This window comes from Barbatula barbatula (genome assembly GCF_947034865.1).
Source record: "Barbatula barbatula genome assembly, chromosome: 4".
Taxonomy (NCBI): Eukaryota; Metazoa; Chordata; class Actinopteri; order Cypriniformes; family Nemacheilidae; genus Barbatula; species Barbatula barbatula.
Genome location: NC_136768.1, coordinates 1,673,322 through 1,701,119, shown reverse-complemented (window position 1 = coordinate 1,701,119; position 27,798 = coordinate 1,673,322). Strand labels below are relative to the sequence as shown.

General features: G+C 39.8%; 1 protein-coding gene across 3 annotated transcripts; it reads right to left on the bottom strand.

Annotated features, from left to right (window-relative positions):
- ano2b (anoctamin 2b) lies at positions 1-27,755 on the bottom strand. 3 transcript variants are annotated; one of them, XM_079453882.1, is made up of 27 exons: positions 27,684-27,755; positions 26,940-27,088; positions 25,977-26,015; positions 25,388-25,714; positions 22,238-22,336; positions 21,867-22,024; positions 21,720-21,774; positions 21,417-21,468; positions 20,764-20,819; positions 20,611-20,658; positions 20,444-20,508; positions 20,228-20,362; positions 19,569-19,729; positions 17,488-17,570; positions 16,919-16,999; positions 16,142-16,228; positions 10,637-10,711; positions 10,241-10,442; positions 9,510-9,621; positions 9,308-9,365; positions 9,099-9,199; positions 6,505-6,650; positions 4,954-5,106; positions 4,789-4,841; positions 3,944-4,125; positions 1,640-1,745; positions 1-1,410 (listed from the first exon to the last, which is right to left on the bottom strand). In XM_079453882.1, exons 1-27 carry the CDS (start codon positions 27,712-27,714, stop codon positions 1,042-1,044), a joined length of 3,183 nt encoding a protein of 1,060 aa, XP_079310008.1. In that variant the 5' UTR covers positions 27,715-27,755; the 3' UTR covers positions 1-1,041. The 3 variants fall into 3 exon arrangements, with proteins under 3 accessions (XP_079310008.1, XP_079310010.1, XP_079310009.1); XM_079453884.1 differs by lacking the exon at positions 16,142-16,228; XM_079453883.1 differs by lacking the exon at positions 25,977-26,015.
- Positions 27,756-27,798: the final 43 nt, after the last annotated feature.

Below are 27,798 nucleotides of genomic sequence, written 5' to 3'. Positions count from 1 at the left end.
GGGATTAAATATTTATTCTTCTTGCATGTGCATTAAATCCTATGAGGCTTAGAGAATGACTTGATGACCAGATGTTGGCACACAACATACATCCCCGTTCCCCTCCCACGCCAGTGACGGCAAATTCATGAGAGGATTGTAGTTGACAGGGCACAAAAAGACAAATTGTGTAAGATAAATACATGTGATCAACTGTGGCCTATAGAAGAAGGCATGACATTAATGTATGGATTGACAAATGCGAGTTTAATTTTATTTTGCCTTAATTGTGCTTGTACATTGGATTTCAGTTCACGTGTTACATTATGAGGCGTTATCGCTTTAAGACAAACATCACGTTTTCGCCACATGTTTGATATCACAGAATACTTTGGAGTTCATTGTAGCTCACACATCAAGTGCTTTTCGCACCTTAATTTACTAACATGTAACATTGCTGTTATTTAACCAAGGACATTCATATTTACGGAAACAAATACAGCCTACAGTGATGCTGTTTCCTGAGAAAACGAAATGTTGTTATATGCTACATCTTATGGACAATGTGCAAAGCAGTTTGCATTTGGACAGCATGTACAGATTATGCAACGTCTGGGTGTCCAGTGAATGTATCCAGCTGTTGACAAAAACCCTCAAACAGGAAAAAAAACTAAATGATTCCCAGTGTTTCCCAAGGACCTGCACCTGTAACTGATCCGTTGCTTATCAAACGCATTTGGGTATAGAATGATAGCAAGCGGTCCTATTGAAGCTCGGCTCTGTGGCAACGTTTGTGTGTCAGATGACCCTGAAAACCGTAGGAACATCTGAAAGAAATAAAACATACAAGGAGCCTATGGACACACATTCAAACAAGTTCGGTCACCAAAAGTAAACAAACCCCTGATGCTCCGCGGAAAAAAAGAAGACAGAGGACATTATATTCCCGAAACTCAGAGCTTTAAACTTCCATCCCACCGGCAATCTTCCAAATCCAGCGTTCGGTAATTCTAAAAGATGCTCCTTCCGTCAAATCGCACAAATCCGCTCACCTGACCGCCCTCACACAGCCGTGTGCTGGTTGATGTCACTGCGGGGCGACATGGACATCTGACGAGTAAACTGGCTGAAGCTCGCCGCTCTGGGACGGGCTCGGGGAGCCGTGGAGGCTGGAGCAGGGGCAGGCGGGACCGGTGTGGTCTGGGATTGTTGGAGAGGCAGAGACGTTTGATCTGAGATCTGCAGCTCCTCCTTCTGTTCTTGGGTCAGGTCTTTGGAGAACAGGCTCTGGATGAGCTGAAGCTTCTCCTTTTCCTCATTCAGAAAGACGTCCACCAGGAGAGTCTTCTCTTTAATCAGCTGTTCGCTGATGTTCTTGGGAACGTCCGGGATCACCCAGGCCACCAGCATGCTCATGGTTATCACGAGGTTCTGTAGGGGGAAACACATTAAACACAGATGTACATATAGATGTAAATGGGTGAGGCAGAGATAATGATACACATCCGTGGCCATGAAGCAGTCGGGGTGTGACGAAAACATATGTTTCCATTCTGTCAATGGAAAGATATTATATACCCCAGATATGGTTTTAGGCACCGGCACTATTCCAGTGTTTTCTATACAGATAGTATGTGAGTGTGAAATTTGTTTTTTTTACCTGGAACAATATGACAAAGCCCAACCGAGCCGCTAGAACGGACCAGTACTGTTTGGAGAACTGATACGGCTCAGATGACCAGGGTGGTTCTCTGTAATCTTTGTACCTAAGACAAACACAAAGAACAAGACTCTAAACATCCCGAGTCATTCATGCATTATCTCCAGTGAGGACTGTTTGCTGTCTGGCAATAAAAAGAAACAGAATTAAAAACACATGGTCAAGACATTCGTCCACGGGTCTACAAAGGGCCGAACAAACAATCAGCATTACTAAAAAATACATGTTAAACTCTTTGAAAAAGGACTTTGTTAAAATGTTAAATGTTTTCCTGTTTGGGACATTTCTCATACATTAACCTAAGACAATGCATTTGATACCATGGGCAAACAATTACATATACAGCAGTATTTAATAATAATTTTAAATTATTTATGAGCATATTTTATGAGCATGAACAGTATTAGATACAACTTCTAATTTAAAAAATGAGGCAAGGAAATCAATATCAACTAAGATTATAAAATGCAGTTAAAGTATTGTTTAGTGCTGTGTTACATAAAATTCACGCCATAATACATTTCAAAGACCTGTCTCGCTTGAAAAGTGTGGACAATATTTAATCTAGATATTTATTTGCACAGGGTCAGACTGAGTTGGCTTTAATTTATTAGACAAGCCCGTTCCCTCAAGTTTTGATTCCCTCTATTGAATTATGAACAGTAAACATCAAGTTTTTCTAATATAGCACTTTGATTTCATGGCCATATAGAGTAATCAACATGGAATGTGCAAGCGTGGTTTTGATTTTCCTTAGACAGCACGATATCTTCATCTGAAGACATGATCCCTTGGGTGAAGTCCTTGTTTGGTTATAACGGTACAGAAAGAGCAAATATGGTGCAGTTAAAACATGGACTTCATTTGTTTCCACAACCCTATTTTAGAACACAAGCTTGTTAGCCTTCTCTCTCTTCCTGTCTATCTTTGCTCCTTTCAAAAAGACATAAGGTCAGAGAAGCCCAGACATCAGATTGCCACTCGCCTCTGTGGTCAGACAAACTAATGTCCACCTACAAAAATGTTATCTCTCTCTCAATTGCCTGTACCGAAAAAAGCAGCCAGACGGTGATAAGACACTCGTCTTGACAGGTGTCTGATCTGTGTTATGAAGGCCGACCAAGATAATAGAAAGTGGTGGCGTGATCTTGCACTTCAGGGTGATGGAGACTCATCCAGATGCGTGTGGCATGCTCTCATTCCCACTATAGTTGCCTACGGTGATTTAAATGCTGTTTGCTTTTTCGAGAAGATTAACAATAGATAATTCGTTCCAGAGAAATTATCAACAGAATTACGCGTAAGCGACGGCGTGGCTTCATTGGAAAACATTTTTAGTTTTTTGTCGGTTTACACAAACAAGAGCCACACCGTGCGTGTTTGTCACAATATTTCTGTACGGAGTTTAAAGGAAATCTGCAGTATTCTGGATGAATAATCTTATATAGTAAATGGATGAAAATCTTATAAAACATGTTTAAGTGTTAAGAACACAGCACTCATAAAAGTCGCTGGAAGCATTGTCCAATTGGCCAAAAGATTAAATAAACAGGCATGCGACTTTGTGAACAATGGCCGTTAGAATTCCAAAGAAGCTGAACTGTTATCACACCTACTGTATATTAAACCCACAAATACTTCACCGTAGAAAAAAGGCGTGTTTATCTTTTGTTAAAATCCCTTTATCTCAGTGAGTGGGACAGAATTATTTGAGATATCAATCAAGAGGAGCACATGAGTTGATAGCTGATATTTCCTGAGGCTGTACATGTCGTGTGCTTTTCTACACAGAGCCACAGCATAATGAACAGACAGTGCCTTTCTAAATGTTTATTCAAGATTTCACAATTACTATTTTGTTTTGCTTAGAGAACTAAACCCCCGATTACACTGGCAGTGAGTTTTATGGAAGCTATTGTTTTAATGAAACTATAATAGTTTAAATAAGACACTATTATATAAATAGTAATAGTAAAATTTATTCATATTATTGAAACTATAAACAATTCACTGAAACAAGTAAACAATCCCAACAGGCATTTAATAAAACTTGTTTCGATCAGCATTGTTTATGATTAAAAACTCTCAACATTGTGGTTAAAATTTAATTTTTAATATAGATAATAAGTTAATATTAAATTTTAACGCTTCTATGCATCATTCAGGAAAAGCTTAATGCTCAGTGATAATCGTGTTAATAGATTCATGACCGATTTACAAGTACTCCACCATATGGAGACCTACCTGCACAATGTGATGTCTTTGTTGAGACCGGAGACAGAAGGTATAGTTCCAGCTTTAAAGTTGCTTGCATTAAAGTAAGAGAGGGTGTGATTGATAAAGCCATGCATGGTGCCCGTCTCGCTGTACATGTACTGGTAGACCAGTCGGGGAATAAAATCCGATGTGAAGGAGATGACAAAGGCCTGAAATAAACACCACATATCGATTTATATATCCCCTTCTATCAACGATTTAGAACACATATCTCCATTTTAGAAACCAGACCAACGGGACCATTAATGCCGGGTGACACTTAATTAGATCAGATATGACATTTTAAGGGTCTGATATTATACTAATGCTTAACTTCTTAAGAAAAACACAGCTGGAGTCGATCAGATGTTGAGCAGCACTGTAAATGTGGCCTCCTTAATGAAAGTTCAGAAAGACATTAAAGGCCTCTGTCGGGTGTGCCGTAGGGCTTACTCAAAAAATTAATAACATCACATCTGTTGAAGGAAATCGACTCGGGCTTTATCATTTAACGTACAGTATGCGAGCCAAGCACGAAACAAATTTGCAGAGGAATTCTTGAATCTGACAAAACATTTTTGTACTCGGAAATCAACCGTCGATTGAAAGTGGGACATAAATGATCGTGACGGGATTTCTCCAGTGAATAATCTGAACCCAGGCTATTCCACGTTAATCGACGTTCTTTCCAAATCAGAAGACTCCCAGTAAACACCCAAAACTTATGAATAGAAAAACAAAACCTCTGTGACACTGACACACCCGTCACTCTTTACAATCACTCATGATAATAAACCTTCCGGAGAGGATTTATGATTAATGTGGAAACTCACATTGATGATGACCGAGAACTTTCCCAATCCGCTCAAGATGTTGTACCAGATACCTGCGACAAAAACATTTTCATTGATTTGTTACATTACATAAGCTTAAAAACTGCATATTTACTGTAGGTGTAAAGTATTTTTAAAGTAAACATCATTCATTGAAGATGTTACCGATATCTTTGGCTCTGATGGCATCCGGTCTGCGAAGTTCCGTGACAAACTTCTTGGCATCGAGACGGATCTCGATGACATTGTTTAAGAGAGCAAAAAGTGGTGCCAGTGGAAAGGAAGCCACGAAGAGCGACACGAAACCAAACTGAATGACTAGAGAGCAAAAATACATGAATTGGACTTATTTTCCCATTTGTACCACAACCTTCATGATTCACATTTTATTAAAAAAATTATAAAACACCATCTGTTGAAAAGAAAGTCCTGCCGTTATCACAAAGACCATTGGGTATGTTAACTCAAACTAACAGAACACAAATATTGATTTTATATTTGATTATAAATATAGAATGCCTACAATAGCTCACAAAGATTAAGTAACTTCTCTGTGACCAAAATCATCATGACAATGGGGATGCCATGACCACCTTTATGTAATGATCGTGTTAAACTTCCCAGGAACACACTCTGTGTTTCATTACCAATAAAGCTTGTCAATCAATGACACGTGGAACACAAGACTTGTGGGAAACAGCATTTCCTTCTTTGTCTTGATTGACACTTGACTTCTTTCTTAGCAACAAACTAACAATGGTTTAGAGATCAGACTGGAGGGAATTTCAGAAAAACATCTAAAGCCGGGATTGACGGACATGCCTTAGTTTTTAAGAGTGTCTCTAAAGCATTTTATGACTGTTTAAAAAAACTCGTATTTCTAAAAATGTCACGACTGTTGTACTTGGCAGTGGATAAAACATCCACAAATTCTCTAGAAAGACTAAGGTACAGGTTCTCACAGATAGGTTCCCAAAAGAAAATGATGCAACTTACTTGCACCCCAGGAACCAAAATGTAAACAGAAGTACCACATCAAAGCGCCTAAATCTGAACTCATGATAGGAAACCTTCTCACATACGATGGATTAAATGCAAACCAATCTGTTATACAGAATTTCACCAAATAACATATTGAACCCATTTAAAGCAAAGAGCTGTTTTAAATTTAACGCAAATGTTGAACTCACTAGAAAACAAATGTCATGCCTTTTCAAATGTTTTGGACCAAAATAAAACAAATGAACATACAATTCATCTGAGTTTACCTTCTCAAACAGTTTATGTTTTGTAAATGTTGGATGAATTATAGCGATTTCATTTTGCAATGTTTTTTCACATGTTTAACTTTGCCGTTTACCAGCTCGCCTTCACGTCAAGGAAACATAAACACGCAGTCAGTTGTGTATCGCTGCATGCCACATGGAAGTGACCGAAGCCCCTTTCCTGACTCTAAACACAGCTGGAATACAAATCCAGAGCCTATTGAGCTCATTCATAAACTCATTCATGACTTCTACATCCCAAATCTTTGTGCTGTTTCAGGAGTTTCAGTGTCTTTCGTGAAAAGACAAAACTAGGGTGTAAATCCTTGAAATCTAGAAACCTACTTCCTCCTGCAACCAACCTTGTGGTCCTGCTTAAGGGCACGAGTTCAATCAACCAGATGTTTTCTCACAGTACATCTTATTTTACTTTTTTCACAGTGTCACTCACTCATCTCCATGTATTCGGGTGTGAGGCCTTCAAATGGCTCCAGGTCGTAGTCCAGGTGCCACTGTTGACGGCGACTCGGCTGCTCCACAACCTCATTGGGGGCCCGTTCCTTGTCCTTCAGTGTGCGACAAAGCTTCTTCAGTTTTCTAAAGTGAAAGTCAAGAGAAGAAGAGCGAGATAGAGTGTAAACAACAAAAACCTGTGGTGCAAACTTGATGTTGTGACAAAAACTTCTCAGATTTGATTACTCTTGTGAATTGTTTTTCTATCATCACAATAAAACCTTTAATGAAAAACACTTGCTGCCTGGGTCCGAGTATTGTTTTAATTAAAATTCCTTTGTGTGGTTTGGTTCAATAATGTGAACCGGCACGTGAATTTGAAATGGTAAGAATTTGGGCCACACGTACAGACATGGAAACACTAGACATCTCTGTCATTATTTTTCAAACATGTTCACTTGCTTTGTTGTTATATTTCTCTAACTCTACCAGAAACAACAGAGGCATGAAGCTATCTTTTCCAACTTGATTATAAGGAACGGGAAAATAATCATTTATTTTATTTCAACATTCATGTGCAGCAATGTTTTATATTAGTAAACCCATACAGTTCTTCATCAAACCTGTAAAATATCTAGGTTCCATCACAACGGTAGACACACTATACATGTTTACTAACCCAAGTGAAGATCACAGGACCTCCATCAGGAGGTGGTCGCAATAAATAACTCACATTTAAAGACAAACCTCTCATTACAGGGTCTGGGATTTCAAAGACAGACAAAAGATTGCTTACATACCCCATCAACCCCGTAGGTTTGCAGAATTAGGAAATTTGTCAAAAGTTGAAAAATCCAACAGCTTTGTGTAATGTTTTATTTGACCGCAGAAGCGTCGCCAGCAGACGTGCCCTTTATTTTTGCTTATACTTGGCATGATTTCACGAGCACATCACAGAGTCGGACCTAATTTAACCTGCACTTTCATTATGTTTCTGAAACAGGATGGAATGTGGGGTCAGCTTCGGGTTCATGTTTTCACGCTGAACGTTTTAAACAAGTAAAAAGTGTGACACAATGACAGCTCACTTTGGTTTTCTCTGATAACAGATGAATTGGCTGTAAATGTTCTCAATAAAATCCTCAGAATGCATCCGCTGCATTATTTAGTTTGCAAAACGACTGCCTTTCTAGCACATTACTTTTTTATGCACACCTTTGTATCGTAAGTGCTCGCCTCCATCCATGATAAAGCTCACTTCATTTGAATTTAGAAATGCACGCAGATGCTGCAGATGGACAACAACTGTACAAAGACAACTGAACTCACAGTATTCACATTCATGTATATAGAAAGTATTGCACGGTACATCAATTTGATGTATGTCAGGTCTCTGTGTAGAGGGATATCAAGTCCTCCTATCCCTTTTGATCTCCATCATGGTACATATGGAGTAGTCGTAATTCAACTTGTCATGAGATATAACTGCTCAATGACGATGATGATCCTCAATGAAAAACAACTTAAATTTCGATCTGCCCACAAATATTATTGAACAACTTCAAAACGCTTTAAAGTCAAGGTGTCATTCGATTGATTTATATTCACCTTTTGAAGTTTTGGAATGGAATATATCAAGTCAAACACAAGTGAGAGTAAACAACAGCAAATAATTCATTCTTGGTTAACTCTCCCTGTAAATGAACTATTTAGAAATTAGGCTCTTTTAAAAAAACACACACATGCGATTAACGCTACTGAGCTGCAATATAAGTTGCGGTTGTTATGTTATCATGGTAAGATTAGGCCTTATGCTACAAGAAATGTAAGTGTAGGCACAAGAAACAAAAGTCACATACATCTAGCTTTTCCGGACCCCTTTCCAGAGGTTGATGAGCTCTGTATATCGCTGACACCAAAATTTGATTTTAGAACGGCACATGAAAAAATGTGGGAATCAAGCCAAGGGGTAGCACTCCGAGCTGTTCCAAGAATCATACTTAGATCATTAATGTCTATTAGGTAATGTCAGATTAACTGGATATACCACAGTTTTGACACACCAATGACACACTTCTCAGAAACAGAGTGAGTTTTCAATAGATGATGAAACAGATTTAAGAAAACAGATTAATAATTTCCAGAGAATCGGACGATGTTTTAATTGATTCTGCACACCACATTACATAAGTTTTAGTTTGTGTGCCTAATAAACCTATAATACCACACCCAGCCTTTCTGGTCAAATTTAGGTTGATCTTTTTGTGTGCATACGCATGTACAGGCTACAGCATTAACAAGTCACCCTAATATGCATCTTATCAACCTCAGTGTTGGGATATTTCGCCTGTGCAAACTTGTGAACTTAGACAGGAATCTAGCCTATATTACCACCCGAGGTGTCTGTAGGCAGAGACATGCCAAAACAGTGAAAGCAGTTATTTGGCTCTATCTATAAAACCTTTTTAGCAGGAGTCATTCTTGCAATGAGGAATCAAATGAATCTGTTGAATGTAAGAATTTGGTGAAAGCATACTGCATTTATCTGGATCGAGTGGTAGAGCGTGTTCGATGAGATCCGCAGAAACTTACGGAATGCCGATTTCAAAGATGTTATTCTGAATAAGCTGCTTTCCCAACATGATGATGCTTAGCTGAATGCAAAGTTCGATGAGACACCCTCCAGGTGCACACTGAAAATTAACAAAGTTGCTTTTACGGTTTCATGCATTTAAAATATATATCACAACCATTCACATATGTAGTCGAAACAATGATTTGGGATGCAAAGCCATAATCACCTCCTCCATCCTGTAGTCATTGAAGACATAAACATAGTCCCCGGGTCGCCCTGCAAACCTGTAAAACAAAGGAGTGAGGCCAAGGTTTAAGTTTGATATTTTCATGTTTTACTATTGTCTTGTGCTTGCGTTTCATTTTAGCCTTATCATGTTCAGTTTTGAAAACACATTAAGTATTCAGCATCAGAATTTGTCCACCCACCTCCCTTTGAAGAATGCCACATAGAAGATGGGTGCATAAGCATTCATGAACTTTAGAAGAAAAGCTTTCAGAATCAGACGTTCCTCAAAGTTGCTCTCGGTTTTCGGGATCTCTGAAGACACATGAATGCACAATCGTTTGGGGTTAAAACTGGCCACAATATCAAATTCAACTACCTCCTTGAATGTTCTGGGATCCAATGAATGGGCAATGGCTTGAAAATATGTTTGAATGTTGAAGGTTGTAAAAATAGAGGAGATCTTTTGCATTGATAAATTTTGGGCTAAACATGTCTGGAATTACATTTTCTTATGCCGGGTTATGCTACATTTTCAACACATTGGCAACAACTAAATGCATTCATGAATAAAGCATGTTACTAACACAAACACAATTCTTCAACAATCTGGGGGTTTGGAAATAGGTTAAAGACCGCATGCGGTCAGACTCTACAAGTGAAAGTCTATGTCTTATTCAGTAGATGACAACACATGCTTTCTCCTTTCCCTCCCTCTCTACATATCCACAGAGACACTCATTTATTAAAACGTCTTAAGGAAATCTCGCTGATGGCGGACTGAGTATTCTCCAGTGTCCCAGTAGCGGCAGAGAGAGAGAGAAAGATTCATGTCGTGCGGTGGCCGGAAAAGGGATGAAGGGACATCAGCAGATGGAGTTAGGAACCTGACCAAAAGAGGTGGCTGTATATAAGGATGCGAACAACATCTCACCCAATTCCGTGAGCCAGGCAGCCACCATTCCATAGATCTCATCCAGGATGAGAATGACCACCAGATTTATGATGACGGCGGTGGCGGTGACTGTCACTCGCACGTTGGACTTGACCTCTGGGTCCGGGCTCATCGCCATTAGTGCGGAGATGGTGATGCGGTAAATGATCACGCTGAACACGGCGGAACAAGTCACACCAAACTACAGAGAGTGAGAGAGAGAGAGAGAGAGAGAGAGAGAGAGAGAGAGAGAGAGAGAGAGAGAGAGAGAGAGAGGGTGGAAGGGAAATGAAAGACGCAAAGATAAAAGCACACTCATGAGGCATGAACCTGTGAGCCAATAATAAAAAATGTATCAACATAATAATTGCATTAAACTGGATGTACATTGCTCACCATAAGGAGAATAGACGAAATGTTGATTAAATACCCAGGCAGTCGATCTCTCCACGTTAACTTCTCGTTTCCAGGCTGTAAAGACAAAAAGACTGAAATGAAGCTATGGAAGTGTGTGGTTCTTCAATGTTTTGCCTTTTTCTCAATGAGAACTATTCTGTTTTAACTTGTTTTGTCTCAGTGACATACAAACTAGCAGAGGGAAATATTCTTGTAAAAACATGACAACATTAGGGTCATTAACACCTGGACTTCCGCCAGAGAGAGTACATTCTGTACATTCACGAAACAGATCATATCTTCAAAATTTCCGGCCTGAGAACCTATTTAAGTGACCAAAACAACCTAACTTTGTCTTTTAGTTCTCTCTGCATCACTATCACAAGCCAAAAACAACAGCAGTAGCTGGTGATAAACATGTCCTGCCCTGGCAGAACTCAACCGCAGTGGTGGAGTTACAGTAAACCGCTCAGTTCCTAGAGAGTTTACCTTCATTGTGAAGTTTGAGACAGCTGACTAAAATATATGTTCCTCTAGGGAGATAGACAACATTACTGTTATAATAAATTCTGATGGGGGAACGGATTGAGGAGAGCGAGAAAAACAGCTTAAGGAAAAAGGGATTCAGATTTGTGGAAAAAAGTATGAAACCACATGATTGTTAAGCGAGTATTAATATTCCCTTTATAAGTCCTAAAAAACATTGCAATTGAAACAAGCTGACAAGCAATGTGAATAAATGTGTTTTTCTAAGGAAACATGTACAAAATTGCCGCCTCACTGACTATGGAAAGCTCCTTTCTAGGGAATCATCCAAACCGAAAGAAAAACTAATAAATGACAGATTTGAAACATGATACTCTGTTAAGCACAAAAATAAATTAGTTAAAACATTTCCACAAATATAAAAAAAACAGACACATGCAATGCTGCATTTAATACAGGAACAGTCTTTGACATCATGCAACTCATTAGGGTTTGAAATATCCTGCATATCTTACATTTCTTTATATGAGTTATAGGATTTTACAAGTGCCTGGTAACACATGCCATCACTTCTGTAATTGCACTCATTATCCGACAGCACCATCTAGCAACAGCGCGTGTCTAAACCTTGGCCCTTGGGATCTTGGAAAGGCACAGCACCCAGACTGTAACCACAAGATCTCACAGCTTTATCGTCTCCAGAATAACGAATGTGGGTCACGCAATCTTGCCATAAATCACGGTCGATAGGCTCCATTCGCAAAGCCTCACCCCGTAATGAGTGCATTTACGGCAGGTCTGCGGTCTCACCCGCTGCTCACTCTTCATTATGATGTTTTCAGTGATCGAATGTGTTCCTCTCTTATAAAACCAAACTGAGAACGGCTACACTGTGCAAATGGATTTATGGGACTGTAATGCTGGTACACAAATGTCAAGAGAGGCCAAAAAGTCTTGCTTTGTTTGCCATAAATATGCTGTCATGTCATGTACCACAAATAAAGTTTATTTGTAATATGTGAATGCAAATACTGTGTTTGTGTTCAATGGAGTTGAGTGTACAAAAGCAGGGAAGGAAGATGACAGCCATCCGATTTCTGTTAAATTATCTGTGGGCGCAGATTCTTGTAATAAGTCATTTTAACAAAAGAGGCCTGCCAACAAAAAGCAAAAAAACAGCATTCTTGATTATGTAATCCGCCACATTACTTTTTTGCTCTGACTTATGAATCATGTAACCTGCTTTTATCTCTTCAATCAGAATACTACAGAAATGACAGTTTTTGTTTCTCAAAGCTGGACACATTGGAAACGTCAAACAGCTCATGTGAGGTTGCATGTTTGCGTGATAGTGGACTGAGGACAAGAAGCCATTGTCTTTAGGTTATACAGTTGATATAGATGAACAGATAAACCCAACAGCTCGGTGACAGTAGAGACCTCGGTTTCCAAAGAAGCCACGGCGTCTAACAGCTGTCAGATGAAGAATATCACTTTCTTAATCTCCATTTCCTGACAGATTCAGCTATCAAAATGCTGCACCAAAACCAATGACGTTTAGTGGTCTCGCTCGTGCAAATGTTCACCACATTGTAAACAAAAACATATCTCAACAGAATTCAGATTTCAAACTTGCAAAAATTACACCTATGACACGAGTGCAAATGCTCTCAAGAAATGCTTCTCAAAGGACTGAAGCAAAAAAATATGAATTCATCTCATTTTAAAATATAAATAATACACGACCCCCACACATAAGAAAACTTCAGCATTTGGCTTTGCGATGGGACAACCTGTTTATTACAAAGAAAACTTCATATCGACCTCACAGTGCCGCATCGGTCTGTCAATCGGTGAGGTTAGAAATGTTAATGGTCTCAGCTTTGTTAGTGATTGCTGTCTTACACAAACACTGACACACACAAGTTGGACACACAACCCTCCCAACGGGCCCACGCTAAGCCCTTTGGGAAATTACTGACAGGATCACCAGCATGGGGATTTCCTCAACGACCATATGTCGCCCTGCAGTGATGTCGTGCTCACATTGACATCACAAATGCATCTTTCTCTCGCCCCCTCCAACTGCACTGTAAGCCAAAGACAGAGATAACCGGAACTGTGCCAGCGCCCACACCGTGATCACGCTGGCACACACGGTAGAGATTTTTACAGTGCAGAAGTCTCCTGGTGATTATTTTTGGGTCATGAACCGATAAAAACAGCTTTTGGGGTCTTTATGAGACTAAAGTGGCTTGACTGAAAATTGTCGTTTGAAAGTCCAGTACAGATGGGAATTAATTTGCTGTGAGCCCCCATCTGACAGATCTGAAATCCCTTTAAAGCACACCCTCATCTCTTTCCAGCCCAGCGCTGCCGTCCAAGACCACCAGATAGGGATTAAATACAAAGAAATGCACACACTCTTCACATCAGCATTGATCCTTTTAATATACGACTTGCGTGGGAGTACAGACGGGTGTGGGTTTTATATAAAAAATGGATTATATTTAAAAGACGAATGGCATATTTATTTATTTAACATTGTGTATCAAAGGTCCCAGACTTCCTGCTCAGATCTTGATATCATTTTAATGGTCAGATGCTAATAAAATCAAAAAAGCCCTCCGTCAACTGTCAACACATCTAAACAATACAGAGAGCTTGTGAACCCATTTAAACGTTTAATTCAGATGGTTGCATTGGGATTACACAGAACTGTATATGAAACCAGTGAACCACCAGGGTATTTACTGTAAGCTTCATTCATTTTTACCGATCTGGAAAATCCAGTGAAGACACATTCGTCATGGATAGGTAATCTGAAATGCATACAATATGCATCTGTTTATTCAGGAAACATAAAAAAGACACACAGCAGCTGCCTTATGAAGTCATTTCTGCCACTTTCCTTTTCAAGTTTTTAATGATGTGCACCACATTTATATTTAGCACACTAATATTAGAATTTTACACATTTGTGTAGGCAAATGTACAGCATCCGATCAATCGAAAGGCATAATGTGACCGGGTTACACCAGAGTTATGCAAAAGCACAAATGAACAACACAGTCCCTCCGTGTAGAACAAATTTCCACATTCCTAAAAGTGAAAGATAGCTGGCAGGATGACATAGCTATGTGATAAGGATTTTAAGAGCTGTGATGAATCCATCCGGGCAGATGAAGGATGGGGTTTTGAGTGTACCATGTTTCCATGGAGATGTGACTAGTACTGTTATAACCAGAGGTTTGGCGCTCAACCCAGCATGGGAGAACACTTAGACGCCATGCATATACTGTACAATACACTCACTTGCATGGAGTCTAGCGCTCTCTGCTGGCCAGCCTGTCTCATATATTGCAGACAGATCGGAAATCGAGAGGCAATCGTTTTTTTCATTAAATAAAATTCGAATTTGCACACAGCAAATATTCAGTTTCCCACAGAAAGTTGAGTGCATAATAAATATAGTCCTCAGCTCTTGTGTGAAGAAAAATAAGCAGACACGTTCTAAAAACTTGGGGAAACTCAGCGACCCTGATACCTTTCATCATCTCTTTTCTTTGTCTACACAAACACGTGCTTTTCGCTAGACTTGCTACTCGAGTATTCATTGGTTTAGTCTGAGGGTTTCTTACAAACGGCAGTGAGAATTAGAGATTCTCACCAACTAGTGACTCGTCTTTATTTGGCTGACAGTGTTTACTCCGCAGGGTTGTTCATCCACTTAGAAACTGGCTTGTTTACAATCTGAGCCTGAAAACATCCAAACTTTCAAATCTACAACATAACTATGTCCAAGCTGTTTTGAATAAAGCTGTTAACACGCACAGCCTTGATTTAAGGGTTTGCCACATCTAGGTCAGGACTGACCGCGGGCCATCATATCTGGGACAGAGCGCTAAACATAAAAATGAGAAAAGTGCCATAATGTAGGCAACGGATAGGAACGCGCCACTCTCGAAGTCCGAACAAGGATTCACGTTTGAACTTGAGAGGGTTGTGAAACTTAACCCTTTAACAATGCTATAGACAAAAACTCCACACAAACAAATAAACAATGATGCTGGTGTACCTGTTTAAATGCCATGTCATACATCAACACTTCAATTACTCTCAGCTAATCTGTCCAATTACACTTTATGTAAGACAAACCCAAAGACCAGAGACTGGAATCAACAACCTGCATTTTCCAACCTAACCTCTCTCCGTTCAAACCTCTAGGGTTCACACCTCATTTGTGAGCAGTAAATGAGAAACAAATAAGAACAGGAACAAATCGAAACGTCTATATTTTCAAAGCAAGGGTTTTAAAGCAAGTAACATGCACTGTATTTACTAACACAGGTTTTATATATATATATAGATTGCCAGAGTGAGAAAGAAACAGGCCGGATCCAGGCCACATTGAGGTTTAGAGTATGCTATCTAATTGTATTAGCCTGACATGCACCGTCCTACAACCGGATTAGGGCACTGAGAGATGACTGGTTTTGGTCATTACAACAGCCCGGCATGACCAGCCCACACCGGCATCAATCCAAAGCCCCTCTGACAGACAAGTGGGCCATTTGCAAATTAAAGAAGACTCAAATTCTCAGACCAAATGTGTCTGTGTGAGAGAGAGGAAGAGAGAGAAATAATGGGTTGTAACGCATACTTGAAATGAGAAGCTTGTTGCCAATCAGGCATTGCTCCAATTCTTTTCAATGTGTTCAATGTGCATGACCATGACGTCAGGTTATCAAGAGCAATGAATGCAATGTATGTATGTGTGACAATTTAAATAAAGCAACAAAGAAATGTTGGTTTACATCATCTTCCAAAAGTGACAATTCAATTAAAAATCACCAATGAACAAACAAAGCAAATGACATCAGAGCGCAAAGAAGAAAGTTTCAACCCCACAACTAGGGAGTCCTAAAGAGTGATACAGAAACTTTAACACAAGCAGGTGAAAGAAGGCTCTGGAGAGATAGAAGTGAGACAGGGAGAAAGAGAGAGTGAACCATTTACCGGATTCCCAGCAGCCATAGCTGACAGTAACCTTTGTCTCCATTTGTCCTTCCCCAGTTCCCCGCTCTCCTCCACACCTCTCTCAGGCTGGAACACACAGATCCTAACCATCACACAAACGCTAATAACAGAGAGCAAAACTCTAGCTAACAGCCTCTAGATAACAATGAAAATCAGACCATAAACACCACCAGCTCAGAAATCTACATCACCCTCCCGCCCGTCTGACTTCTTATTTTATTTATTTGCCAAAGCACAGCCTACGAGGCCTTAAAGCACTGGTACCAAACGCTTTAGGCGAGCACTGGGTGAATTATGGGAAGACTGTACTAAAGGCCCACAGCATTGTCCCCACAACCATAGCAGTTCCTATTTTGATTCCTTTCAATAAAACAGAGCACTTAGTTAGCTACGCGATATATATTGATAGTTTTAAATATGAAGTGTGTCCTTTTTTATTTTTTAAATAACCTTTAATGTGGAGACTGGATATAAACCATTTCTAGGTAAGTGCATAAAAAACACTCTGTGGTGCATTAAACTTGTTCTTTGCTGAAGCACAAAACAAAGCAACAATTGTTTAAACGATTATTTGACGTTTCCAATGACAGGCAGGCAAGTGTGTATTCAATTTTTTTTAATACACATGATCGTTTGAAACAATCAATTTGCAATGTAGTTTGGTGCCACTAAAGATGCAGAAATGACACACTTCATCTTTTGATTTTCAAATGCACCGGGCTGAAATGTAGGCCAGTCAGGCGCAGTTTCACCCACCTCATTTTTAGTCTTCTTATTTTTCATCTTTCTTTGTCTCTTCTGAAGGAGTAACGTCTCATATTTGGGTCTGGGATGTTCCTGGAGACAAGAGGACAAAGAGGCAATTGCTTTGCTGCTCAGACCGAGACCCAGTAGACGGATGGAGACAGTGGAGTATCAAACCATTCAAAGCAGTCAAAACCCAGGGCAACACAAGGACACAACGCAAGGGCATATTCAACTCAGAGAGTAGAAAAGTGTTTCACACATAAAACTCAAACCTTCGCTTTTTCCTGGCAGGAAAGTTTGCATTCGGAGAAACAAGTTAAGAAAACAAATAGGTGAGTCCATATTTTCCTGATACCACATACGGGTACATCCACAGATAGTGATGGGAGATAAACAATAATTCTATCGGATAAGGACATCACCATTGTGTCACATCAAATTACAGTCAGTGTTAGTCATTTTCAGTTGTGATGGTCAAGAAAATACAGCCTCATTAAAAACTGAATCCAGACCTGATGTGTCAACACACATAATCGTGATTTAGTAAGAGGTCTGATCTCTTGTGACTGTGTGTTTACCTCTTCTTCCTCCATGCCTGTCAGATCCCAGCTATAGTTCAGGCTGATCTGTATGCGCTTCCAGTGTTCAAGAAACATTGCCGCTGTGAGAAACACATGAGACATACATACAGTAAATGAGTGACAGCTCAGTCTACCAGGGCCGAGCCATATAGGAACACAGAAGCAAAAGATGGTTCATGGTGCCAAGATTTAAACCCATGATAAATCATATCCCATCTACAAATTCATTGACAAGTAAAAAAAAGCACCATACTTCGGATGGGACAATAATCCGAGGTCCTGACTCTATGTGGTAATTAAGAATCCCCAAATAATATCTAAGAAAATTAAATCGACTTAATTGAAATATTCTGCATATTTTTGGTTTGAATGAAAAATAAACTATATTAAACAAGCATGAAGGGATGCGTATTCACATTTATACGATAATTTACGCTTATGCTATGTGACATTTAAAGTCACCGTGAACGGGAAGTTGTGATCGTTATTACCTATGTATTTTGACGCATTTCAGAGTGAAATGGAATTTCTTGTGGGCGTGGCTTTCATCTTTCTCTGCGATTGGATGTATAAAAACAGGTGTTGCATTCTGAAATGGAGCTGACTGTTGAAGGGGAGGAGTTAACGGATTCTCCGCCCAAGCCGTCTAACATACATAATGTGGGAGGGATGTGAATTTTTAGATTTTAACTAAACATTAACAAAAGAGAATGACCCACATCGATAATTATTTACAGTTAGCGCTGCAATATTTCATGAAAAATTAGGCATTGTCATTTTTTTTTATTTCACTGGGCCTTTAAAATTTAATTTAAATAAATGTAACAAAACAAAAACCCACAATGGGGAAAAAACAACAAACAAAATAAGAATCAAAAACTTCCACGTGGGAACAAAGCAAACAAGGTCCAGAATAAATAATAAGTCCAGAGATGATTCTCGCACAGGAACCAGGTTATCCACGGATCAGACAATGGGATGACGTACACATGCACAATACACCAACGAGGGACTAAGAGAACTGAGACAATATATAGTGAAAACATAACCAGGGAAAATTGGACAGGGACCGTGATGAGGATTAAACACTAAAAGGAACCAGCGGGAAGATGAAAGGGATGAACACTAATGGGGCGCTAACGGAGAACAAAGGGATGGTGTTCTTGGGATTGTACTCATCCTTCTCAACATTCAGTCATGCCCTGCTGGCACTGAGATTTGAACCAGCAACCTTCTGGTCACAAGCCGAACGCTCTAACCCCTAGGCCACAGCTGATCAACATTCTTGCCAATAGTGGAGAGGTTGGAGTCTGATTGATTGAGTGTGTGTGTGTGGACAGGTGTCTTTTATACAGGTAACAAGTTCAAACAGGTGCAATTAATACAGGTAATGAGTGGAGGACAGGAGGGCTTCTTAAAGACAAACTAACAGGTCTGTGAGAGCCAGACTTCTTGCTGGTAGGTGATCAAACACTTATTTCTTGCAATAACATTTTAATTAATTATTAAAATATCCTTCAATGTGATTTTCTTGATTTTATTTTACATTCGGTCTCTCACAATTGAGGTGTACCTACGATGCAAGTTACAGATCTCTCCATTCTTTGTAAGGGGGAAAACCTGAAAAAGCGACAGTGTATCAAATACTTATTTGCCCCACTGTACATTCTCTCTGCACCCTGCTGGGGGTCTGTGTATGAGTAGTAATGTATATCATTTGCTATCCCATTCAGGTGCAGTGTCAAGGTTTGATCGCCTTCACAATGCCCCATCAGCCAGGCCTGGGATACAGTTAGTGAAAGTAAAGGTAACACTACTCTCTGGCCATTCAACATCACTTCATATCCATCACTGAAGAGAGACTTCTATTCATTAATGCTACCCCCGCTCGAGCTGGTCTCATGTTCAACAAGGCAGAATAGCAGATGTGAGCTAGCACGTTAGCAAACATGTATGTAAAATCAAAACATGAGCATATAAACAGAATATTCAATTGTACTAGCAAAAGATCTATTTGACAAAAATGAAATAAGACAATGAAATGCAAGATAATGAAACCAGATGGTTCTAGGTCGTACCCCAAAGGGACATGAAGATTGCAAAGAACACAGTGGCCGGGTTGTCAAAGAGATGGCTGGCACGCGCTGTGCCACACGCGGTGCTCAGATGCCAGAAGTCACATGCGCGATCACAGAGGGGACACATGGTGAAGTTCTGATCTTCATCGCACATCTCCTGGCTGGCAGAAACAAAAAACAACACACGCAAACTTAGACATGGTGAGCCACAGTCCAACAAAATGATTTAATAATGATCTTGATCTGCAGCATTTTCACCTAGGTGCATCTAAACCATAAATGCATCTTTAAATGCATTTGTCGTAAGTTGCTTTGGATACAAGGGTGTGCCCATTGCAAAAATGTGAAATTTGTGAGAGTAAAAAACTACCAAGTTACTCTAATGTATGAAAAGGTTCATTACGATCTCAAACTAAACATCAGTTGGCTAACCTTTAAAAAGATCACAATAATAAACACACTGTTAGAACACGTTTAATTTCACCATCAATTAAACGCGTGAAAAAACATCAGCAAAATAAATACCAGAACATATTTTGTTACATTTTTAATTCCTCATTGTAAATTTGTGGAATCACAGTCTATGCCTGCAACTATCTTGTGCCCACCCACAAACAGTGCCCCAAGCCAGACCCTTGGAGCACATTATTGCCACGTACCTGGGTATGTTTGTTTCCACAGTGGCCCAGCCGTAAAAGAACACGATGATGCCTACCACAGATGCAGGGATCAGCAACTGAGTATAGAGACCAAGCCAGGCAAAGTAGAGACCAATCTTCTCCCCAAAGTACCTCCTGAGGTCCAAAGTAGAGTGGATTTTAAAAGCATGCATTCTGCAGTTTATTAAATGTAAGGCAAAGTGATTCAAGGGTTACCTGATGAGATCAACAGGCTGATATTTGTAAAAAGCACCGTATCTTGCCCACTCATCATGTAACAGCTGAAACAAATACAGAATTGGGAATCAGCTCTTTCAATATAGATATTTGGTATAGCAATATTATCGCAGCATTTTTAAATGTAATTTCCAATAGCATCGTACCTGTCTATCATTCTTTCCTTCCATCTGACCAGTGGGATGAAAGTCTCCCTGTAATCATACAAAAACATGTTTCGTGCTTCACGTTTCAACTAAACAGATATTTGGCTCAGAGGAAAAAGAGGTGTCAAAAAACACCTCACAAAAACAACTCACATCATGCAGCGGGAACGCTGAATCATAAACGCCATTAGCCATCAGCGTGGTGATACCTGCGAGAAAACAAAGAGAGTGCCTCAAAATACCCTGCATCGCCTGTGGGAATAATAACGACTGCTGTGACTTTAACGTGACCCAACTCATTGCTTTCGGAAAGCCAGCAGCCAGAGTTCTCAAGGCAATAGGAGTCTGACATGTGGAACACAGGCTTTATCAAAGTAATTAATCAGTCCTCAAAGGAACGACACGTACGCTCTGGTTATTAGCCCTCAATTAAATATAAAGTAGCTCCCCAGCAACATGCTGGAAAGACCACCACTAAACCCCCCCCCCCCCCCGCTCAACCTCAATGGACCCGGCTTTAATTCGGCGGATCCCAATCACAGAACTTTATGACCCAGTTTGTATGAGAAATAGCAAAAGTGTGAACAATAAGAGAGAGAGAAATAAAGAGAGCATGAATCCATCCCTTCTGCTGGGTAGCCTTGCTCTCCCAGTTGCTCCTGGCGGTCCGTCTGCACAGTGGCATAGTCCAAGGGAGCATATGGTGTGGGCTTGAGTTGCACCCTGGCCCATCCAACTCTCATTCTGGACCTGACTATCCTGTGGATTCCCTTTGCCTTTACGTTAAGGATTAACACATTACTAACCCATGGTTTGGCAGGTCCGTGTGCAGGCAGTACGTCTGAGGATTTCATACACCTGGGAAAAACACACAGAAAGAGAGAGAGAGAGAGAGAGAGAGAGAGAGACAACAATAAACATGTAAATTGTTCCTGGAACACTCTCTGTGGATTTGGTTTCCTAGATGAGCGCCTAGAGACCTCAATCTCCTGCTAGTAGCAAATAACTTGTGTTCCCTCTTGTTTACCGTGTACTCTGCTCAACAACCAAAGAACACATATCAAACTGTCCCATGCCAGCAGAACACAACCATAGCAAAACAGACTTACTATTCGGCTCCTTATGGCGTTGTCAAAAAATGTGTCTTTGGACTTGATGTTGTACCTAAAGAATGCAAAAGAAACCATGAGATATGCAGGTCGAATCCGTGAGCCTCACACATAATCCAACATCACCCCCAATGGAGTAAGACTCACAGATGGAGCTTGTCCCGGGAGAAACAGTGAGAAAGGAACTTGGTACGACTGTGCTCCTGCTCCTGATGGGGCACCTTGGGCTGGAACGGTTGATTTATCTTTCGCCAGACTTCGTTCATGGTAGCGACCAGACCCGTGTCTTCCCTTAACTCGTAACTCTGAATAAAAGATGAAATACCATATTTAGCAGTCAAAATCAAACCAGACAAACAAATTGCATCATTCATTTGTACTTTCTCGTTTTCTCTCGTACACACATTAGAGACATTGAATAACAAATGCAGGGACGTCTGAGAGCTTGCGAGGAACACAAGGATGTCCCAAGCGTGTCAAGTGTCTCCCGAGACTCGGCAGGCACTTATGTATCTCACCTTTTTGGTGGGCACCTTGATCTTGAGAAACTCCGCCTCTCTGCTCAACACCTGCCACGGTGCATGAAGACGGATGAAGGCATGTCCGTGGACCTTGGTCTGTAAAGTGTATATGAAAAGATAAATCGGATATACTACACCCATATGGAGCGTATACTGTATACAAATCACAAAAACAAGCAATGTTTAATGTGCCCCTTGGAAGTCCAATAGTGCAATAAAAAACTTTTGAACCGTTTGTGATACATTTGAACGTCTTAAAGACAATATAATAAGCTCTCTCTTATAAATAAAGGAATGCTAAACTTTGTTTGTCCATTGTATTATAAATACCAGGGGCGTTTCTGACACTTTAGGTGGCCTTTAGGTAGACACCAGTTCGAAATGATCCCAAAATATTGCCTTAGTCACCATGAAATGGAAGTTGTGATTGACTTTCTTTTCCATATCGTGACACATATCCGAGTGAAACAGCTTCTGAAATTTTAAAATAATGTGGGTGGGGCTGTCCATTGCTTTTCCCTTTTTGATTGGTTTGTTGTATGTTGGGCCTTGAGGGGAGAATTAAAACACCCTGGCCATTGGACAGTCAGTATAGTCCTGCCTCTTTTTTCTTGTTTACGTCATATGGTGAAGAGTTGTTGTTGAGAGGGGGAAAGGAGCGCAACGTTTTTTATTAACGATTACAAGTACAAATTCATTTTGAAAAAATAATGGTGTGCACAGATACATCATTTATAATAATCACTGCAACACTGTGTAAAACTCTTCGAATTTTCCTGTTTGATTTCATGATGACTTTAAGACAATGTCAATCAATTGTCATCGTGCCCACCACAGAGCCCTAAAAAGACACTATATATTCCATAAACTTGGGGGGTATTGAAATGATCTCATTTTCCAAGTTGTAGCCATGAAACCCAACACTGAAGCTACTTTCTGTCCATAGAGAGATGCCAGTAACAGGATCCGTCTGGCAGTGCTCAGCTATGCCATATAAAGAAGCATGTGTTAAGAGGAACGGAAGACGAAACTGAAAGAGAGAGACAGAGATGAGAGTGATGAGACAGAAAGACATGATGGAAACCTGAGGACATCCTCCTTGATTCCCTGCATTCTAACACCGTAGGTTTTTTTTTCTCTGCCCTCTCCAATATACACACTCGCAAAGGAGAGATAAAAATAACATGTGGATCTGAGAAGGTTAATTAGGATAAGATATTCCAATTAGTACTTCATCTCAGCAGGGTAAGGCAATTAGGTCGATTTGAGCGGGCTGAGCAAGAGCCATCGCTACAGAAACCGGCTGCGATTGACATTTGCGGGACTTCCGAAGATCGGCTGGCGGAAACGGATGCTTGTGGAAGGCTAAACCCTGTCTTTGACATTTGGCATAATTAATAAAAAAAATAAAGATAAGTGATTCTGAGGATTTAGGAGCTCACAGCCTGAGCAGTAATCCTGTTGAATCTCCCATCGATAGGGAAATGATTTTAAAACACAAACATTTTCTATAAGACCCAGCATTAACTGTCCTTACGCACCGAGCGAAAAAGGTGTCAGTTGACATGTCTTCTAACCATGTCTTGGGTTTGTTGATATTTTGGCAGTTCTTGCCCCTATTGGATAGCAATGTTATCCATCAGACTGGGACTCTTGCTACAAACAAACATAGCTAGCGCTGCCACTGAAATGTGATACCAGGAGCAGCTAGCATCCCTTTGGGAATTGAGCATCAAAACAAAACTCCCTGTAATGTCAATACACCAGACTCTGACATAAAACGCTACGACATCTGCAATCAGACTTCACTTAGCGATTGAATAATTCAGACAGCCTGACCACAGGTATTTGCAACAATTAGTAAGCTCACCTCAAAGTACCGCCTGGTTATGTAATGACAGCACCAAGCGTATGATAGTGATGATAAATAGCTCTGTGTTGTTGACAGTGATGGAGAGGTGGGGATACTTACACTTTAAAGAAATGCTGAGTTGTTCCAACCATGATTTAAAACAACCCAGCATTTATTTAAAGTGTAATGTATGTGGAGCAGCATTTGAACGAGGAACTCTTTCTTTACAACAATGACAAATAGCAAACGGTTCACTTTGGAACAGAAATGTGCTCGTTTTCAGACTAGGGTACAGTTAACTCAGTGTGCTACCAACAGCCAGTTCCCTGCTCTTTAGCGTGAGAGTCGACAATCACTACTATTACCAGCCTGATAATCTTACGTGGCTTCACCCAACAATTGTTGGCAGTTAATCACGACACAAAAAAAGACTGTGCAAAACAATGACATTAGAAAACAATGATGCGCAAATGCAAACATGATCTCTGCTATAGTAATACGTTAAATGAAAGCTAATTGACGTACGAGAGTTCACCCGATTCCCCAGATGGAGCATAAAAACAAACTCATTAGCAACAGATGAAAAAAAAAGAGTTCATTCGGGAACATCAATAATCCAATACAAATACAGTCCAATTACTTAATAAAGGACCATATTTAAGAGCAATGGCTTACTATTTACTTTCGTGCCACCACTCTTCAATGAATTCTCTATTTACCAGCTTATGGATGATGGTATGATTGGTAATTTCATATGCTGCCATGAGCCACTTACTCCACTGCTTTGTTATTGTAAATCTATGAATAAATAAATGCATTTAAAAAATAAAAATGGCTAAATGGAGTAATGGCTTACATAACAAAACAATAATACATGGATAATTCCCAAGTTGGTCTAATGCCCTGTGAAATGGTAACTCTATCCAAGGCTGTGTGGTAAAACCTGGAAAGGCTGCTGTTATCACGCAGAGGAGTAGCCCATATCACACGCACAGAATACTATATATTTAAACACCAGTCAACACAATAGCATAACTTTTAATTTACTTCCTAAATGTCTCTGCTAAGCACAGTGATGGTCACTTTTAAGATTACTACCAATGTTTTCCTTTTCATAACTGATCTAAAGTGACTGCTTTCTGTAAAGCATGTACCAGATATGGATCTCACAAGACTTAACACGACCAAATAAATATTTTCCAAAAAGCTGAACCAATGAATTCATAACTGAATAGGTGCTTGTCCTGATCAGAAATACAGCACAATAAAAACGGAAATGTATAGATTTTGCTTACCTCTTTATCATGTTCAATTTCCAGCCCAGCATCTTTTAAATTGCCTTCAAACTCCTCTCGGATCATGATTTTCTCCCCATCAGCTGGGTCTGGGGGTCCGATGTCCAACACCACACCTGCTGGTTCCTCCTTTCCTGCCTCTGGGTCTTTTTCCTCCACTCCTAAAGGATAACTGCCGTTGGAAATGATGGACAGTCTAGGGGACCCCCTGACAGAGGAACGTTTTCGGTAGTGATAGACCAGCACATAGTCCACTTTCCTTCGCCCGTCAGAGAAGTACAGCCGCTTACGAGGGTCCTGGTCCATATCCATGAGGTTATTGGCCACCTGAACAGGTGAGAGGGAGAATTTAATGTTTCCAGGCTCAGTGATCGGTGTGTCTGTGCATATCAAATTCAACATCGGTAGAAAGGGGAGGGTTTATAGTGAGGATAGATGTAGGTCAGACTACTGCTTCTTAATTTGGCTGCTCTCAATGCACTGAAATTTAGACCGAAAGTGTGAAAGCAATAGACACGTTTCATTGACACCGGTTTATTATCACAAGTTAGTAACCTACTTGATACTTAAAAATCAAACGCATACTCACGTGTATCTTGTTATCACTTGTTTGCAACATGTTTTTACGCTTAAGGAAAAACACAAAGACACGATAAGACACCAACAGTTCCTCTGCGTTTTACAGGTGGCATGTCCGTTTCTCTTGTCAGCCTACACAGACGTCAGCATCCATCTTCTCTGTTTATCCATCTATCTCGTAAAGCATGAAATCCATCCGTCTGTCTGGTTTGGCACCGTTGACTGGGAAGCGCAAAGCTTTACTTCACGCACAACAGAACGCATCTCCACAGAAACTTCGGATTCGCCTCGGTCTAATTGTCCCTCGAGATGTACCTGCGCGTCTCCAAGCGCCTGAGCGCATCATTAAGCGCCGTGCGTGCGTAAAGATGGACTCGCCAACAGGTTCAAGACGCACAGAAAAAAATTATGAATATTTTCACACATCCGTTACGTTTTTTATTGTAATATAACGTGGATCTGTTTCTACAGTTTTTTCTTGATTTATAACTTATCAAACATAAATATACAATAGCATCTTTGTGTTGATCTCTTATTGCCTCAATTTAATAAACAAATAAAGCTTTTGGGTTTTATTTTTAGTAAAATCATAGTAGCAATATAGTAGTCATGTGGTTTTACCATAGTTTATCCAATGCTATTTTTTTAATTATAAAATTATGGTTTTACATAGGGTAATCTATCCGGATAAAATAAATTATTTATCAATATTTATTACTATATTAAAACTATTAAATAGGGGTAATTAGGGGTACTATCATGTAGCTACAGTGTTGAATAAACGCATAACTCAGAGGAGACATAAACAGTCTCACTTGAGCTACCCATTTTATAATATATACTGTATTTTATATATATATATATATATAATAATACATATATAATATATATATTTATGTCTATTTATGAAACCACATCCCTATTCACAAGTTGTGAAAGCATGAAAGCTTTTGCACATGGACACTTTACTCACATGATGCAAAGACTCTTCAATGAGGTCAAAAGAATCCTCAAATGCGTGGGGTGTATCTTCAGCTCCAGACAGATCCACTAATTCACTGTATATAGAGGACGACTCGCTCAACGCAGCGCTGACTCCACTTACAACACAGTGAAGCGCATCTGTTCATAGGAAAAAGCGATTAAGTGCCTATATATGTAACACAAATATAAAATAAATAATAGTTATAATAAAATAAATAATGGTAGCCTAATGATGATAGATGATATATAAAATATTTTTTTATTTACTCCCAAGTTTACGGATCGAATCGTAAAGCAAATGTTGTACAAAATACAATAATGTTAACAGGTATATTCACTGTAATAAATAATACTAGGCAATCAACATTTAATACATTCAAAAAACACATTTTATCAAATAAAACTATTTGCGCCAAAATAAAGAATTGAAACAGAAATTAAGCTATTATATTAAATTATATATAAATAATAATCATATCAAAACATTTGATTTAAACATATGGAAGTCCATGTCTGTCTTTATAGGCCTAGTTGGAATAATCATTGAATAGGCCTAATGAATCTATGGAAAACTACCTACATACTTTGTGTCGTTAACGAGCATGTCATCCAAAGCGCATTCTATGATGGGCGATGGTGTACTTCAAAATCAAAAGTCACATGGGGAGTTTTTAACGCGCCGTAAGACTATGTGCAGGCATTTGTGTCTGTGAATGGTGTTGTCCTGACTTACCAGCAAACGAAGATGATCTATTCACGGCCATGGCGCCGGCGAGCTGAAACGCATTCAGGTAGTAAGATTGGGGACTGTGAAGGTGCAAAATCCTCTACAGGCTTTGGCCAGGCTT

Excerpts from the sequence above, each read along its gene's own strand:
- ano2b (XM_079453882.1), bottom strand. The coding sequence starts at position 27,714 with ATGGCCGTGAATAGATCATCTTCGTTTGCTG. Across the intron at positions 16,229-16,918 it reads ATAAGAAGACTAAAAATGAG|CCTGAGAGAGGTGTGGAGGA; the intron begins GTGGGTGAAACT and ends TGTGTGTTCCAG. Across the intron at positions 9,200-9,307 it reads ATGACTACAGGATGGAGGAG|TGTGCACCTGGAGGGTGTCT; the intron begins GTGATTATGGCT and ends GTTAATTTTCAG.